We start from the raw sequence: 17681 nt of genomic DNA, 5'->3' as shown, positions 1-17681 counted from the left end.
AAACTCAAAATGAATGTTTGATGGGTACAGCGTATCCCTTCATGAGATGGAATCAGATGATGAATTATGGTGCTTTTTATGTTGTTAATTGTTCCAGATCAGTTTTGTATGATTTCAATTCACAGTATGGTATTAGTCTTAGCCACAGTACTTGAGGTTAAAGAAATAGTGATGTCAAGTTCTGACTAACATTTCACAGACAGAACATTTGATTGATTGCTATCAGTTTTCTTTACAAGCATTTCACGGTCATAAGGTTGACATTTTTGGTTCAGAATGATATATCTTGTCCATTAAAGGACTAAATTCCATTAAAGTGGTTAATATTTAAAGTCTCTTGAGGATAAATTCTAACTGTGTTAGTCATACCCTTGACTCTTCCTCGTCCACCTTGAAAAATATAAATATTATCATCATCCTCGCTGGTAATAGTGCTACACATTTAACTATAGCATTCTAATGTTAGCATTGTAGTAATTGCAATCTGCCAAAGAGTGTAAGAATGCTGACATCAACTGTAAGGACAACTGCAGCCTCATAGAGTCATTGTAATAGCTGAGAATCATTTACACCTCTGTGCAGAAGTCTTGAGCTTCCCTTTATTTCTTTACATTTTGCTTTAAAGAAGCCAGACTTTCTTCCCTAAAAGTGGTTTAATGCCATAAATATTTCTAATAAATATTTTTAAACTGTCCTAGACTGATTTTCCTACGACAACTTTGGCTGCTTTTTGACTGAATTTCAGTCCAGTTCCCTTGCACCTGATCATTGTCAGAGCTTATTTTTCTGTTTTATTTTGTTGTTGTTTGTTGTTCATTAAAGCCACTGAACACAAATCTGTCAATCATTCATGTATGTAGTAAAGCATGGATCCGCCTCAGAGCCTGGACTTCAACATTAATAAAGCAGTGTGGGATCATCTTGACAGAGAAAGAAACAATCGGCAGCCAACCTCCAAAGAAAACCTTTTAATGTTCCTTAAAAAGCCTGGAGAACTATTCCTGAAGACTACTTCAAGGAATTGCAAGAGAGCTCGTGTCAGAGGGCTCAAACAGTCATATCATATTTGGTAATACCAAAAATATGGCCACACCAAATATTACCAACTGTACCAAATACAAAATATACAAAAGTCAGTCATATATAAAAGTCAGTATGACTTTTAAGCTCATTAGAATTGTTCAGACTCTGTCTTTTATTTTGTTTCATTTTGTCTTCTGTTTTAACCTGTGGATGTGTGTTTGTGTGCACTCTCTGCAGGCTGTGGACTGGAGTTCCTGCTGGTTCTCTGTGGGCTCGAGTTTTCCTGGTCCTGCCCCCGTCACTGTATCTGCTACACTGCACCCAGCACCGTCTCCTGCCAAGCCCACAACTTCATGTCGGTCCCTGACGGTATTCCCCCTCACAGTGAACGCATCTTCTTACAGAACAATAAGATCCATCGATTACTACGGGGTCACTTCAGCTCCAACACTGTCACTCTCTGGATCTACTCCAACAACATCACGTACATTGAGCCGTCCACTTTCCATGGCTTCACATTGCTTGAGGAACTGGACCTGGGAGACAACCGGCACCTGCGCTCCTTGGCTGAAGATACCTTTCACGGACTGAGTCGACTCAATGCGCTTCACTTGTACCGCTGTGGTCTCAGTTCACTTCCAAATAATATTTTCCAAGGCCTGAGAAATCTACAGTATCTCTACTTGCAGGTACATTTTGCACACAGTTCATAATTACTGTAATTATCTCATGTGTAGGATTGCAGGTTGTCACATCTGGAAAAGATCTAATTTACATTAACACAAAACACAATCCAGATAGCTTAAACCTACAGCCTGTTGTAGAAAATACAATGATAAGCTATTATGATAGTTCATTTTTAATTATGCTCTACTTGAGAATAATACACGAAAATTGCATTTTCACTGAGAATGTTTAATTCAAATGAAATTAGGTCCAGGCCCACCCACTGAGTCACATTTGTTTACCCCGGGTGAGCTTCCATCTCTGAACTTTACATGCAGCTCAATACATTGATATTAAATTCATCATATCATCATTACCGATGCCAGCTGTTTTATGTTAGAGGAAGGGACTGGAACATAGAAAAGGGAAAATATTGTTGCTTTGGTTCACAATTCAGTACTTCTAAAGATTAATATGGGCCACTGCAAAATAAAGTGTGAATACATGGTTTCATAGCATTTATACACTGTATAGAAAACTAACACTAAAAGTCTCCCCATGCAACTGTTGATGACTTCAAGTGGACCTGACTAGACAGCAATATATGATGGTGACCAAGTTAGTCTGGATGGCCCACTAGTGAAAAAAATGTGCTGCCTGTCCAAGAACTGGTTTCCTCTTCCAGGTCTACATGTTTGAACAGTAATTCTAAAAGTTAAAACAATAGATCATGTGTAACACACTGCGTGCATGGTGCTGATTTGCTGTATGTAGATATATTATAAGATTAAACTAATAAAACACAATCATTTTGGAGTAAAGATCAATGCATAACACTGGAAAATGCTCTGTGTGTCTCCTCAGGATAATCATCTGAAGTACCTGCAGGATGACACATTTATGGATCTCCACAACCTTAGTCACCTGTTCCTGCATGGAAACCGTCTGTGGAGTCTTAATCAGAACACCTTCAGAGGTCTTCGAGCTTTGGACCGTTTGCTTCTGCACCAAAACCAGATTGAATGGGTCGACCGTTTAGCCTTTCATGATCTGAAACGTCTCACCACCCTTTACTTATTCAACAACTCCCTGATAGAGTTGTCTGGGCAGTGTCTGGACATGCTGCCCGCCCTGGAATATCTACGCCTCAATGACAACCCCTGGTCATGTGACTGTAAGGCCCTGTCTCTATGGGAATGGCTGAAACGTTTTCGAGGCTCGACATCCTCAGTTGGTTGCCAGGCGCCAGTTTATATGGTTGGGAAAGACCTCAAAGAGTTGCGCATGGAGGACTTCCCCAACTGTTCACTGACTGTTTCTAACTCTGAGTCCAGAGCTCAGACTAACAATTTATCAGGTACAGTGAATCCATCTATGAATCGTGGCGTAGCAGTGGGCTCTGGGGAGCAGACCCACATAGTGCATCCCTCGAGGCCTGGCCGCCCTCGGAACTGCACAAAGCCTCGTAACAGGGTGGGCAAGGAGAAGGGAGACAATGAGGTTCACAACTCAAAAGAGGTCATGGTAGACAAAGAGGATTCCGCCCCAGATTTCACAGAGGGGGGGAAACATGACCATACGTCCCCAGATGGCACGGTCACAAGGAGGAAGCACAAGTGCATTCCCCGGACCACTGTTCGCCCCCCTAGTGGGGTTCAGCAAGCCAACAATAAGGCCCCCTTATCCAAGTCCTTACTACATGCCCAAGCCCTTTTTGTGGCCTTGATAGCAACACATACTGACTACATTCTCCGTTGACCTTCAGAGGGTTTAACAAATGCTAATCACAAAAAATAGCATAGCCCTCAGACCTTCTCTTGCTCCTACGCTGCAAGGCCTGTGTCTTATGTGTGTGCGCGTGTATGAGTGTGATTATATTTGTAAATGTTATTGTAGGGAGCTTCACTGTTCAAACAGAAATGAATATCAAAGCATTAGATATCCACAAGAGAAAGATTCAGAGCACAAAAATTAGAAGGACTAAGAATGATAAAAGGGGAATTCAAACTAAGCTTGCACTGCCAATGTCAGTATTATTTCATTGCCATACATCTTGGTGTGCTATATGTTTAGTTAACTTTTGTTTATCACTCAGCTGGAGTTTAGATGACCAAAGTTTGGTAAAATAAAAACAAAAAAAAGAGGGCAAAAAAAGTAAGAGATGATGGAGCTAGTGAGGTCAAACTTATTAGCTAGATGACTGAGACTCTTGAAGTTTTCTGTTGAGCTTTAATTCTTAGCTCAACCTTTGTGTGCTAGAGGGTATGCTAGAGGGTATAAATGGAAAGTCAATTAATCTGTAAAGCATCCAGTGTGAGTCTTATCTTGCTCGAGTACTTTCTGCCAAATGGGTTTTTCTTTTACAACTTTTGTTCAGAACAACTGGGTGTGTTTCTCATTAACAGAGAGGTAAAGTGCAGACACGCCAGCAGATTGTCAGTTATAATTAAACAAAGGGATATGCCATCACACTACAGGATAAAAATCTATTGCCACAGATTTTTACAGCCATAAAAAGAACAACCATTAAAACTTATCCTCTATAACAAATCGTAACAAATAAATAAATGCACTCCCTACATATTACTACATCTGCCTAGACCGTGTTTTTACACCAAACTCTCTCTGACGTGTTAATTATTCCACTTTTTTCCTGTGCAACTGAAGATTAAGCTGCTAATTATTCCAAGATGACAATGCCATTTGCTATTTTCACCTGCTTGGAAACTGATGTGCGTCTATGGGAGATCAAGCTGTGAATAATGAAGAGTCTGTCTATATCTTGTTGTTCATTTAATTTTTTTAAGACACAAAATGGACCTAGAGGAGCGTCCCTGCTTCAGGGCTGCCAGGAGCCTTAGAGATCAAGGGTCAAACTGGGGTTTCTCATTGTTCGGGTGAGGTTGTATTGAACTGCTCCTTCCTCAGTGAGGACATCCTTCCCTCATCTTCACTGAGAATGTGAGGAACACAATTTTTTTCTTAATCACTTAACTTCAAAGAGATACAAGAAGAAGACTGTAGAAAAAAATGTGTGTGTACCTTAAATTACTCTTACGATCAATAAATGATTAAAAGAACAATGGAGCATGGCAAAACTGGGATCATGTACAATTATGTCTCTACATTAAATGATGTGATTGTCCATGGATGTGCGGATCTAAGACCAAGACAATCGCTTCTGACGTTATGAGGGGGATGCAGTAAAATGCAGACTCGCAGACTATAACGGGACATCTTAGTGTATTTCTGGAGCTTTTGTGCCTCCTTCAAATGTACTGATATGGTGGTGTTTGTATCAATAATGTGAACTGTTCCAGTACCAATGGAGACGATAGGACATTCTGCAGTTCTGGTATTAATCATTTACTGTATTACAATGAAAAAACAATATAAATTACATCAATGATGATAACAGGGTTTTCTTCTCCTCCTGTTAGGAGTGTTTCAGTTTTTGATTTTCTGGTGATTTTTTTCAGTTTTCATTTGATATTTTTAGAACCCTGTGTTTGTTAATGCACAGTTTCTCACCCCCCTCTTTCTTGTTCTACTGTTTGAAGGTTCATCTTTTTTTCTTTGTCATAATTAGATTGTTCAGTAAGTTATCATCAAAGAACAACAGTACGAAGATGTTTATAAAGACATTAAAATCTATATCTTCTTATGTCTACCATTGTAATCTGTATCTGTTTAATTCTGCATTTACAACTGAGCTCATGTGCACAAGCATTTCTGGTAATTCAATTAAACCAGAAATCAAATTTGTCAGCAAATTTAGCTTTCCCCACCCTGTTTCCACTCTATCTTTGCTGCACTTTGCACTGTGTCTCCCCCGATAAGATGCTGCTGGCTAAACTTTAACTGCTTCCAACAAATGAGCCTCCTTTTCCTGTGCACATAAATAATTTATATGCAATGTAATGGGTAAAGTTTACAGCTCCAATTATAAAAAGGTTGGAATGCTTTGTAAAATGAAAGAAAAAAATGATGTAATAATTTGTGAATCTTATAAACCAATATTTTTCCCACAACAGAACATAGAAAACGTTGGGACAGGGCCAACAAAAGCTGGACCATAAGTGGAACTAAAACTAAACAGCTGAAGGAACATACAGCTAATTAGGTTAAATGGCAACAGGTCAGTAACAGGATTGGCTATAAAAAGAGTATCTTAAAGAGGCAGAGTCTCTCAGAAGTAAAGCTGGGTAGAGGTTTGGCAATCTTCAAAAAAAAAAAAATAAATTGTAAAGCAATTTCAGAATAGTGTTTCCAGTGAAAAAATAGTACATAATGCCATCAAAATGTCCAGAGGACCTGTAAACATCTCTATGATGTGGCTGAAATAAATACGAAATGCGTTTGATCTTCAGGCCCCCAGGCAGCACTCCATTAGAAACAGATAGGATTCTGTCATGGAAATTACTGTATGGGCTTAGGAATACTTCTAGAAATCGTTGTCTGTTAACGCAGATCACTGTGCCATACACAAATGCAGGTTAAAGCTCCATCATGCAAAGAAGAAGCCCTGTGTGAACATGACCCAGAAAAGGTGTCGTCTTCTCTGGGCCAAGACTCATTTAAAATGGACTGAGGCAAAGTGGAAAACCATTCTGACTAATCAAAATTTGAAATTCTTTCTGAATCCATGGGTGCCTCATCCACCATTAAGCATTGAAATAACAGAGTAAAAATCGAGTAATTTCTTGGATGAAAGAAAAATGTGTAGAAAGTGAACATGCATGAGGAACACTGCAGGTTTAGGCTCACTGAAGTGGAAGGATTTATTTATATTTTTTTTATTCAGAAGTCTTTTTATATTAACATATGAGAGTCTAATGTTTAAGATCTCTTAAGAGACTGCATTCATTTTAAATCTATTAAGAATAATTGAGGTTTTTATATCATTATTTTCACTTCACAATGTTTTTAGGATTATACATATATTGTTATGAAATAACAGATTTTAGTTTATGGAAAAGTTTTTAATTAATACTGGTGTCTGGTTAAGTTTTTAACCATACATCAAAATCAGTTTCACTGCAATACCGTAATACAATGAAACCATATTTTTTATTATTAAAAAGTAAAAATATCAAACCAACAGAATCTCATACCTGCCCAGGCCTAATTAAAACAGCATGGCTTCGTAGTAGAAGAGTTCGAGTGTTGCACTGGCCTACTTGCAGTACAGATCTTTTATTAATTATTAAAATTATTAAAACATTTGGGATACCATGATAGGTTGAATATGACATAGAAGACCCAGCTCTGTTGAAGCTAAAATCCTAAGAACGGGACAGCATTCCTCTCCCAAAGGTCTAGCAACTAGTTTCCTCAGTTATATGTGTTATGTTTTCTATGCTGTAATATGAATGAAAAAATGAAAACTGTAAATTACATTTTTTTGTTTGTTTGTTTTGTTTGTTTGTTTTTTTTTTTTTGGGGGGGGGGGGGGGTATCTACACAACATCCTTAAGGTTTATTGAAATTTGGTTTCTGCTAAAAGCCTGACCGACCGAACAAAGAAAATCAAAGATGACATATAAACTATGGTGTGACATACAAGGATCATCCACAATGTTAAAACCATTGACAGGTGAACTGAGTAATACTGCTCATCTTGTTAAAATGCAGTGTTCTGCTGTGAAATCCTGCATCCTGGCATGTATATGGATATTACTTTAACACCTGATGCGGTAACTGTCCCCTCTTATGGTTAAACAGACACTAGAAATGTTCTGAGGTGTTCACCAGGCAACTCCCAAGATACCAATCAGATGGGATCTGATGGCATCTGACAGCAAGCCCACGGGACCCAAAGGATCTGTTGCCAACATCCCATTACCAGAAACTCCAAGAAACCCTCTGATAGTTTTTGTCCAGAGCTTTTTTGTCCCTGTGCAGAGAAACTACTGAATGTGAGATGGGTGGTCATAATGTTAAGGCTGGTCGGTGTACCGCAGTTCAATACGACTTTTAAAAGCAGAAAGGATATTAATGAAAGTGTCACATGGACACTGTAGATACTCCAGGCTATTATCATTATTATTAATGGGTCTTTAGAACAGGAATTCTATTTCCCCTCTAAATTTTTCTCACTATGATTGAAATTGATCCACTAGTGAGTGTTCAATTTAACTTTTCTTTAAATTCATTTTAATGATAAATGGACGAAGAAGGAGAGGTCATATGCATGGATGTAAGTGCTGAGTAATTACATTCAAACTGCTAGCAGGTCTGGGATCTGAAGTTTTGATATCATGCAGGTTATTTGAATAAATTGTTGTAAAGATTAACAAAGAATATGTTGAAAACATTTGCAAACTAATAGGAATGTTCTTGTATGATTGCCCACCAGTGTAAAAAAAAAGACTGCCTGCCAGCAATGGTTTTTTAAAAATCACTGCAGCAACTGGGCCTTCGAACCTCTCAAGACTATGTGACCTCTTTCCAATGAATAATACTACACTACATCCACACAGATTACATGCCCATGCGTGGCATGGTGGAAAGTGTAGGCACAGCTGAACTAAAAGGTTTTATTTACAGGACTATGTGTTCTGCAAAGTCCCAATAGATTTGCACACATGGACATAGAAAGCATGAATTTCCTATTTGCCACCAATGTCATGATGGAACAGTTTATTTCCTGACTCCTGACCTGATGAAGAGTCCTCTGCTGATGGGTGAAGTTGGGGTGGCGGTGGGTGCCTGCAAGACGAGTAGAGTGACAGTAAATGAAAGCAACATTAAATGTAGAGAAAGAGCTGAATGCATTCACAAGTACAAGGGTCAGCCATCTGACTGAACCACAGTCAACTTTTAATACTGAGCGATGAAGCATTTTATATTAGCTGTTATCTCACCACCTCCATCAAACAACGTGCTTTCATCCAGAAAGTTGTGTTATGGTTGTGGTGTGGAGCCTATCCTAACTTGATTAAAGTCAGCTAACATATCAACAGGTCTGAGAAGTTAGCATGACATAATGTTACCTTGTCTTACATTTCTGGTATTTAAAATCTACAGAATTCTAGCCTTTAGAGTATACCGTTACCTGATTCTAAATACAAGAAACTCTGGCTGTAATAACTTACCCACTTTTTGGTTTGAGTTTAAATCCACCTGGTGTTTCAGTAATTATACTTTACAGGAGCTAATTTAATTAGTAATCAATTCATTGTAAAAGTCAACACCTAAATTGTCTAATCCTGTAGATTTATGAAGAGCAGAACAGAAATTTCACTGATATATTCTTTTGCAGTATAACCTAATTCTTAAAGCAGTAACAGAAAAACTTGTGTTTTATGAAGCACTTTTTGTCAAGGAAGAGTGATGTACAAAATTGTGTGATATTGAATTGAATTCCAATTGGCTTGAATTGGACTATATTATTTAAGTGTCTTGAGATGGCAATTGTTGTAATTTGGTGCTATATAAACAAAACTAAACTGAATTGAATTGAATTGATAAATCCATGTTTCTCTCAGAGATATTCAACCCTCATCTAAGTTGACCCACTTATCTAGAAAGCACTTCAAAGGCAGAGGCGTAATTGTCATAGCCTCATTTTAAAAGAAATCTACAAGTAATCTACAAACAGTCCAGTCAAATTCGCCTGCAAGGTCCTGTGTATAAAAATAGGTAGGACACAGCCGGAACAGAAATGCTGATGCTTAATTAAGAGACGGGATGTGGAGAATGTGGTTTCATTAAGAAAATGAGGGAAGCGGAGGGACGGAGACTGTGAGGCTACAGTAAATCTGTAATTGAGCAGTTAGAGGGAGAGGGAATTTGAATTCATGAGGGAGGAAATGAAACACCAAAGAAACACAGCCAGATGTGAAATCACAGCTATGAAACTGAGAAGAAACAAATTGAAAAACAGGCACTAACACAGGAAAAGTGGATACAAAACATCTGAGTAATTTCACAGGAATCCAGGAGTGCTCTTCCTCTAAAGGTATCACACATGTCAACGAACATAAATCCCTCAATACACATCACCACAACACAATATCAGCCCCAGTATAGCATCAGTATGAGTGACAGAACATCACTTAATTATGCAGACGAGACGCAGCTTTCTGATTCATCTGCAGGCTTGACATTATTGTGAATACCGAATTCTGACAGAAACGAATTGGAAGTACCACCAAGCTCCCCTCCCCAAAAATTGCAGCCTTTGACTATCTGTGCCGATTTCTTGGCTTTTTAATTGACTCGCTGTCAGTGCTATGTGGTTTTAATTAAAACCATGCAATTAGAAAATTGAAAAAGAGATGAAGAAAGTGGGTGAGCTGGAAAGAGAGAGCACACTGGGGGATATGATAATTAAGACCCGTTGCACCACAAAATGCCACAACACTTGCACCCAGGATGGCTTTCCATTCCCTTTCCTTCCACGAGTCCCACTCTCCCCGCTCAATCACAAAGCTAATATCACCTCTTTCTCTATAAAACCCTTTCTTATTGCAGCTCTTTTATTTTGTCTATTTATTTAGCTTAAAATCCCCCTAGAGCAGTTGTGTGCTCCAATTCATCAAAGAAGCTGGCCTGCATACTAACGTGTGAGGACTTGAACAGCTCAAGGCCACACCACCACCTGCATGGATTAAAGGCTTGCTAATCCTCTCTTGCTTGACCTCAAGTCATAAGGAATATGCAGAGAAATTACCGAAAGTTAGTGTGACATGTTTCCATATAATGATACATTTAGGTTAAATGGCTTTTTTTGTTGATCGTTGGAGAAGTTGGGAGAATAGCTTTTCATGAATCATATTCTCCTGTTGCTGATTTTGCTGTAGTAAAAAAAAGTTTATGGCTTAGGGTACATCATCATTTCTGTTATTCGTGTTTACTGAATGTTGACCAAAGAAATGTGGAAACACACTACTATAGAACAAAAGACCAACAAGGCATGAAATCAAACAGTGACAGAAAAAACAAAGACAGCTCGCACCCTGCAGGGCTCCACTAATGGCTGCTTTATTGCATCAAGGCTTGCTCTCATGAAATCAAATGGTCAAAATTATAAAATCTGTAAAAAAGAAAGAACACCCAAGCCAGGGCCATTTGTGGACTGATTGTAAAGCTGAACTGACCTGCTGTTGCTTTCCAGCTGCACCATCCCCACCACGTCTCCATCATAGTTAAAGTGTCCACTTTCATATGTGGAGCGCTCTTCAACAGCCACAATACTCATGTGATTCAGATTTGATTTTGCAAAATGACTGTCTTTTACAGATTGAGCACAATATTTTTGCATTATTTTTTTTCTGCTTCACATACTCCAGATGTGACGAATTACAAAAGGCACTATGAAAGCACAGTTTCAGGTTCTTAAAAATAGCAGTTATGCAGGTTTGTCTGGCAAAAAATGATGCAGTTTGTGAAGATAAGTAAAAGAGTCATGGATCAGCACAGCTAAGGCCAAACTATCAGATGAAAGTCTTGCAAGGCAGCTGGATACTTATGAGGTTTCATTCATCGTGAGAACAATCCATCTTAAAATATTCCAGACTTATGTTTATATCCTAGTGTGTTAGCTGTTGAAGGAAGTTAGGTGATGACAGTCAACATTGGAAACTCCTCTAGAGGTAAGCGTGGATGCACCTAGCATCCATTGCATCAGCAAAGGAGAGGATTGGCCTCTCTTTTAAACAATTACAATGTTCTGTGTCAATTTCCTAACCTTATTTTAAGATCCCAGATCTCAGTAAAATGACTTAGCCTAAAATTATTGTAGTGATATACACAAAATAATGCCAAAATGTATTAAATGGTATCTCGTCAGTTTTCTTCTCCTTTTTTTTTGGTGGCAGGTCCAAAATCACAATTCCATCTTGCAATGAGATTAAATATAAAAGCAACTCTCACCCAACACAGGAATGTTATAAATATGCCTACCATGATGCATTAACCTCGGATTAGATTTAGCAAGCTAAATGTTTTTATTTTATCACAGAAATGCATCTTCTCTGGATTCCACAATTTGCAGAACTTGGGCTGTGTACTTAAATTGCAGAGGAATAGTGAGAACAAGAAAAAGTTCATTAAATTTATGAACAGTGAAGCTGAAATGCAACACAACTGCAGATCTGACAACACGCCAGCAGAACTCTGTAGATGTTTAGGGAACACACACCTACTCAGAGAACCTAAGTGTCAGAACTGACTATAGTCAAAAATGATACTTTTTTCCCTCCGTGGTATTCTATGAGTCAGTGCCCAGCTATCTCCAACTTTCTAATTTGAACGAAACTCTGTTCTGATCTTCTTACAAAGTGGCTTACTGGCTCTCTTACCGCTGGGTACAAAGAGAATGAAATATGCTGATGTTGTAGAGATTTTGTCACTCACCTTGAGGCGAACCAATGGCAGATCTCACTTAAAGCTCTGTGTCTCTCTTAGTACAGAGAAATAGATGGAAGTCACCAGAGCTGTAAGGGAGCTCCCCTGTGCTTCAAGGTGCAGATGATGAACCAGCTGCTGTGTCTAATTATCATATTTTTCACAATTCTGGCAATACTCCCAAATTCAGTACTTTGAAGTTGTGTTCTGGTTATTCATAACAATAAAATCAAAGAAAGTTTTGTCTTTAAAAATAGCACATCAATCCACATTGATTCAAGGAATACAACTGAATGCAGATAACAGAGATGCACGCATCAAACAGCCCCCTGCGTATCAACTAAGCCTCATTTTCAAAATATTACTGTAGAGGACATTCAAGGAAAATGCACTTCTTCCTCTGAGGAGGTTTCTCTGCAGCTGTTTTTAGATCACATGTCACCAAGTGTTGCCACTCAAACAAAAGAAGACTCTGCATGTGTGTGCCATCACATTCACACACTCTCTCTCAGTGGTAGGCTGTGGGGAGCAACAGTGGTTGAGTTCAAGCTTGTCTCGCTCCCTCACTCCATGCTCCTGCCCGCCAGCACTGCCACCACATGAATAGGCCCACACCCACTCCAGCACATCACCATAACATAAACACGCAGTCAAAAGCACACTTTTTTTTACATGTGACACATCAGTCTTTTTCTGCTTGAGACACATTCACACAAATACCAGTGTGCATGGGGATGTCAGTGCGCCCACATGGCTTCCAAGTAGATCTGTGCTGCCCACGCAAGAGACAGACTCCAGCTACGTTTACAGAAAAAGAAAAAACCTGCTGATGAACTTAGAGACTGTGGCCAAATGTCAGTCATCTGTGTGCCATAATACTTAATCTGAATTTGTGCACAATATGTATTCAATCTAGAGCAAGCAAGTGTTGTAGTTGTTATGCAAGGATTAAAGTACTGTAAGTAAGTTCTGTTTTTTTTTTTTTGGAACATGAAATTTTAAAATGAATATCTATTGAGAAAAAGTTATTATTGTATTAATTTCTGTCATATTTTGCATTGTTTGACAGAATGTCTTTCTCTACGCTGGGAGTGATAACTTTTACATCCAGCAACAGATGTTTATTATTTATGGGATTATTATTAGTTTTTGTAATTATTTCTTTACGTTTTTCAACATCTCACAAAACTTTTCTTGAGTCAGATACCTTGAAGACGCCATTAACTGGGTATGAGGTTATAGTGGAATTAAATCAAGCAAGCTTCCAACAACATTGGGCTGGGTGACAGTTTTTGCCTTCAAGCCACAGTCAGATTTGCATCCTCCCTGACTTTTATGTACATTTAATATCAATTCATTGTTGTATATTAGGACTCAAAATTAGTAAAACATTTTTTTCATTAAAAAACCTTTGGAGTCCATCTAACCCAAAAAAGAAAATAGCTGGGATTTTGGTAGCTCTCAATCCATTTAGACTGAAGGACTATGAATACTGAACCCACACAGATGGGCATATGTGCAGCACTCCAAAACAACATCCTGTGTCAGGTTGAATCATTATAGGTTAAAATGTTGGCTTTCTGATCTAAAATCTGGAAATTAAAATACCTCAGCAGCAGTTATCTCAAAAAGTGCAAAAATACAACAACAATGAATGCATAAACGAGAGGTTCAGACAACAGCTGAAGTTGACCATTTCATGGAATAGATCTTTCAAGAAACAACAGCAGCAAAACTGCAAACAAGATCAACCTACATTCCAAGTCGTGAGACACTGTCCCCATGGCAGAGGATAACTGCAACAGGAAGCTCTGCATTTGCAAAGCTGGGCGTATCACCATGTCAGAGCTGTAACATGTATCATTGCAAAGTTAAGTAGTTTTCATGATGAATAGGTCCAAGCTTTGAACTGTACATGGGGATAAGAGAATTTAAGCTTCAGAAGTATTTCAGATTCTATTAGATCCTTATTTATTTGTAGTTCCCTTTTCATTGAATAGGAAGGACATGAGTAACTGTAATCTGAAAGTAACTTGTAACTACAGCTGTCACACAAATGGAGTGGTAAAAATTGTGCAAGACTTGCATCTGATATGCAGTGAAGTATACACTAACACAAAAATTATATATTTTCAAATTAAGCACAAGGACCTCAAATGTGTGCCCAATATACTGTATCATAAAAAATGTGACTCATTGTTACTGTCTGTAATGTTTCAATGAAGAGCGTCATTATGTTTAATGAAAAGAAAGAAAATAGACAGAAATTAATAAGCTTACAAGGCACATAAAATTAAGTATGCATGTAATTAAGAAAGTAGACATAGAAAATTGTGAATTGTCCTATGAAAAAAGAGAAAACCAAACTAATTTTAACTGTATATTTTTGTTTTCTACTAAAAATGTTCATTCCAACAAAAACAACAAAAAATGAAGAAAGCAAAATATCTGCTTGTGATGCTCTGAATTGCTACAATAATTAACCAGCATCTCCCTGATACTATTTCACTACACTACTTGCTGCAAGGGAAAGAAAATGATGGTAAGAAACGCAAGAAAGACGTCACTTTGTTTGCACTGTTTTAGGCACTGCAGGCTCCTGCATTAAAGGACAGATCTGAATTGATTTTGTGGCAAGAGCATCAGGCTGTGCTTTAATTGGGTATGTGTGTTCGTAGTCATTGAAGCTAATTGCACGAGGCCATGGCAGCTCAAGATGAGCTGCTGGGATTGGTAAAGCGTGTTAATAGACAGTTTCTGCTGAGTTTTACAGCTCCCAGAGCTTGTACCTCTGTACAGTATAATTAACTGAAGTCAATAATAAATGGAAGAGAAGGGTTTATCACAGTTTTGTCTCTGGCAGGACAATACTGTATGATGTAGAAATGATGTCATCCTGTGAGGCATGTTTTGGTCAGTAGATGAAATCACAAAAATGTCCTTGTAAGTGTTAGTAGACTAACTGTGACCTGCTGCAACTGACAGGGCAGGATTGATTTTAAAGTAGAGTTTCATTCTACAGTACATACTGAAGGTAAGACATCTGTGTTAGTGGTAAACATCATAAACAGATTTTCAACTTCCAGCCGTTTAAATTCTCTTCAGAAATATGTCCTCATCTCCTTAGGAACTCAAATGAGTTCAAGCAGTAGGATACACCCTGGACCTGTTGCCACTCCATCACAGGGCCAGAGGACCAGGTCAAGATTGGGACTATTTAAGGTCCTGCCTGCTGGCCAAGCAGTAGCATACTAGGATGTGTCGGATAGAGCATTGTCCTGCATTAAGATCATGACCTTGCTGCAGACTTTTTCATGTTCCGCATGCAGACCTACTCTTAAAGAAAGAATCCTCCAGAAACTGGCTGCAGGTTTTTGGAAGCTTTTAATCATCTTTAACACAGAATGTGCAGTCCAGATGCCCAGAAATACTGTTGCCACTTTATGTTTCTGGATACCACAGTAAAATACATTGTCTATTTTCAGCAATGTAATGTAGATTACATGGAATGTACCCACTTATTTTGTCATTCATGATAAATTATTACCACTTCTTATCATGTACATCACTTCTGTATTGTGTTTTATGTTTATGTTTATGTTTATGTTTATGTATTTAGCAGACGCTTTTATCCAAAGCGACTCACAAATGAAGATATAGCAAGCTATATAAAAAGCTCACTATAAACTACATAGAAGGGACCCACTAGTCCGACTCTGTCAGAGGTGACAGAGTAGAGATAGGGTGCAGGCATCGAAGGAAGTGCAGAAAGATAAAGTGCAAAGATAGAGGGGGTAGGTAAGTACAAGGTAAGTGTTAGGATAGGAGGTGCTCTCTGAAGAGCTGGGTTTTCAAGAGTTTCTTGAAGATAGACAGGGACGCCCCTGTTCTGGTAGCGCTCGGTGGGTCATTCCACCATCGTGGGACGACACATGAAAAGAGTTTGGATTGTCATAGGCGTGGTGTAGGCACTGCTAGACGACAATCCTGGGACCAACGGAGGGACCGAGTTGTGACATAAGCCTTTGCAAGAGCATTCAAGTAGATGGGAGCCGTTCCATTAAGCACTTTGTAGGCTAACATCAGTGACTTGAATTTGATGCGGGCGGCTAAGGGCAGCCAGAGGAGCTCAATGAACAGAGGGGTGACGTGTGCTCTTTTAGGCTGATCGAAGACCAGACGCGCCGCCGCCGCGTTCTTTGTTAAAAGTCAGTCTTTGTTTAGTTATAAAGGCAAAGACTATCTCTGCCTTTCACTTGTTACTACGAGTTGTCTTAATTCAATAAGTGGGTTAAGTTCACACATGAGATTTTGGGCACTAATTTAGTATTGATGCTTGCTCCTTGATGTTAACGAGCAAAAGATATGTGACATTGTCCAAACACTGCTGGCCCTTTTTGGGTAAACAATTTATCTAACATAAAGTCATGTTGTTTTCCCTAATAATGTATTTGCTTTTCTAATATAAAGCAAGTGGCTTTGGTGAGTATATGACACAAAAGATAAGTTGAAAAAGAGGGGGAAAAAACAGTGACAGGACTTACCACAGGATGAAATAGTGATATTTAAGGTTAAACAAGAGGAGAAGAATGTTTCCCTGTGTACTTAGTTCTCCCAGGTGACAGCTGATGTGCTGGGACCATCTGCTACCCAACCTTCCGCTTTAAATGCTCGTTTGTTGGATGATAAAGTTGAGGGTCATGTGTGAGTAAAACATTGGTCGTGAATGTGTCCAAACAAAAAACAAAGGCACACATAAGGTAGGTAGACATTCTGCACGTGTATAAAAAAAAAGAAAAGAAAAGTAAAATAGTTGCATATGAAATGCAGACATTTTATGAACCAGTGGTTTTCAGAAACATAACATGGCAACATGTTAATTATGGTTAGAAATCTGCAAAAAACCTGGTTTGGAGAGAATCCAACATGCACTTTAATGCAGTACGCACCCTCCACCTTACTAAGGGCCTGACTTTAAATGATGCACCGTGTCATTTGGTGATCCAACCACATACAGTTCTTTCTGCTCCACCAGGACTTCATCTTTTCATAAAATATTTGAAAAGTATGTGTCAGCGTACTTCTTGGATCAATCTTGATGCTTCAATTTGAAGATCATTCAAAGTAGCGGTTGTGTTTCAGCTTTCTTTACCTTTCTCCATTGAGTATTTGAAACCTTGTACCTTTGGACACTGCAGGTTGATTACAGTTCCTAAACATAGAGTTGATAAAAACTGATGGATTCCTGGTAGGTTAGTGCTCCTAACCTACACTGCAAAGTGTTTTTCAGTTAATATAAACATTTTGTTCTCCAGGATTTTATCTTGTCTTTTTACAGCAGTGTTGGACGTCTGCAAAAGAATATGTTTCATATAGTCACATCTCAAAAGTTTAGCAAGTGTGCCACATCCAGCTGGTAGTTTAATTACACCAAATGTGTGTGTTTATAACAACCTGTTCAAATCATTTTCCCATTGCCAGAAATAGAGTGTTTATCCGCAGTGCACTGATAGCACATTTGGAGCTACAAAACAAGAGGGGATAGTGTTACACTGTATCCTGCCGGTTATGTTGGAGCACATTTTTGATAAGCACGACTTTGTGAGATGACTAAGGTAGTTTATCATTTTAGAGTGGAC

At 38.6% G+C, this 17681-nt stretch overlaps 1 protein-coding gene across 1 annotated transcript in view; it reads left to right on the top strand.

Annotated features, from left to right (window-relative positions):
* rtn4rl1b (reticulon 4 receptor-like 1b) overlaps positions 1-5357 on the top strand; it is a 139082-nt gene extending 133725 nt beyond the window's left edge. The window contains exons 2-3 of the mRNA XM_072392236.1: positions 1261-1712; positions 2554-5357. Of these exons, the coding sequence (XP_072248337.1) occupies positions 1261-1712; positions 2554-3447 (1346 nt within the window). The 3' untranslated portion in view covers positions 3448-5357. The remainder of the gene's footprint in view (positions 1-1260; positions 1713-2553) is intronic.
* Positions 5358-17681: the final 12324 nt, after the last annotated feature.

The sequence above is a fragment of the Leuresthes tenuis genome, unplaced genomic scaffold (assembly GCF_036924035.1).
Source record: "Leuresthes tenuis unplaced genomic scaffold, fLeuTen1.0.hap1 SCAF_9, whole genome shotgun sequence".
Lineage (NCBI taxonomy): Eukaryota > Metazoa > Chordata > Actinopteri > Atheriniformes > Atherinopsidae > Leuresthes > Leuresthes tenuis.
This window is presented reverse-complemented; position numbering and strand designations above follow the sequence as displayed.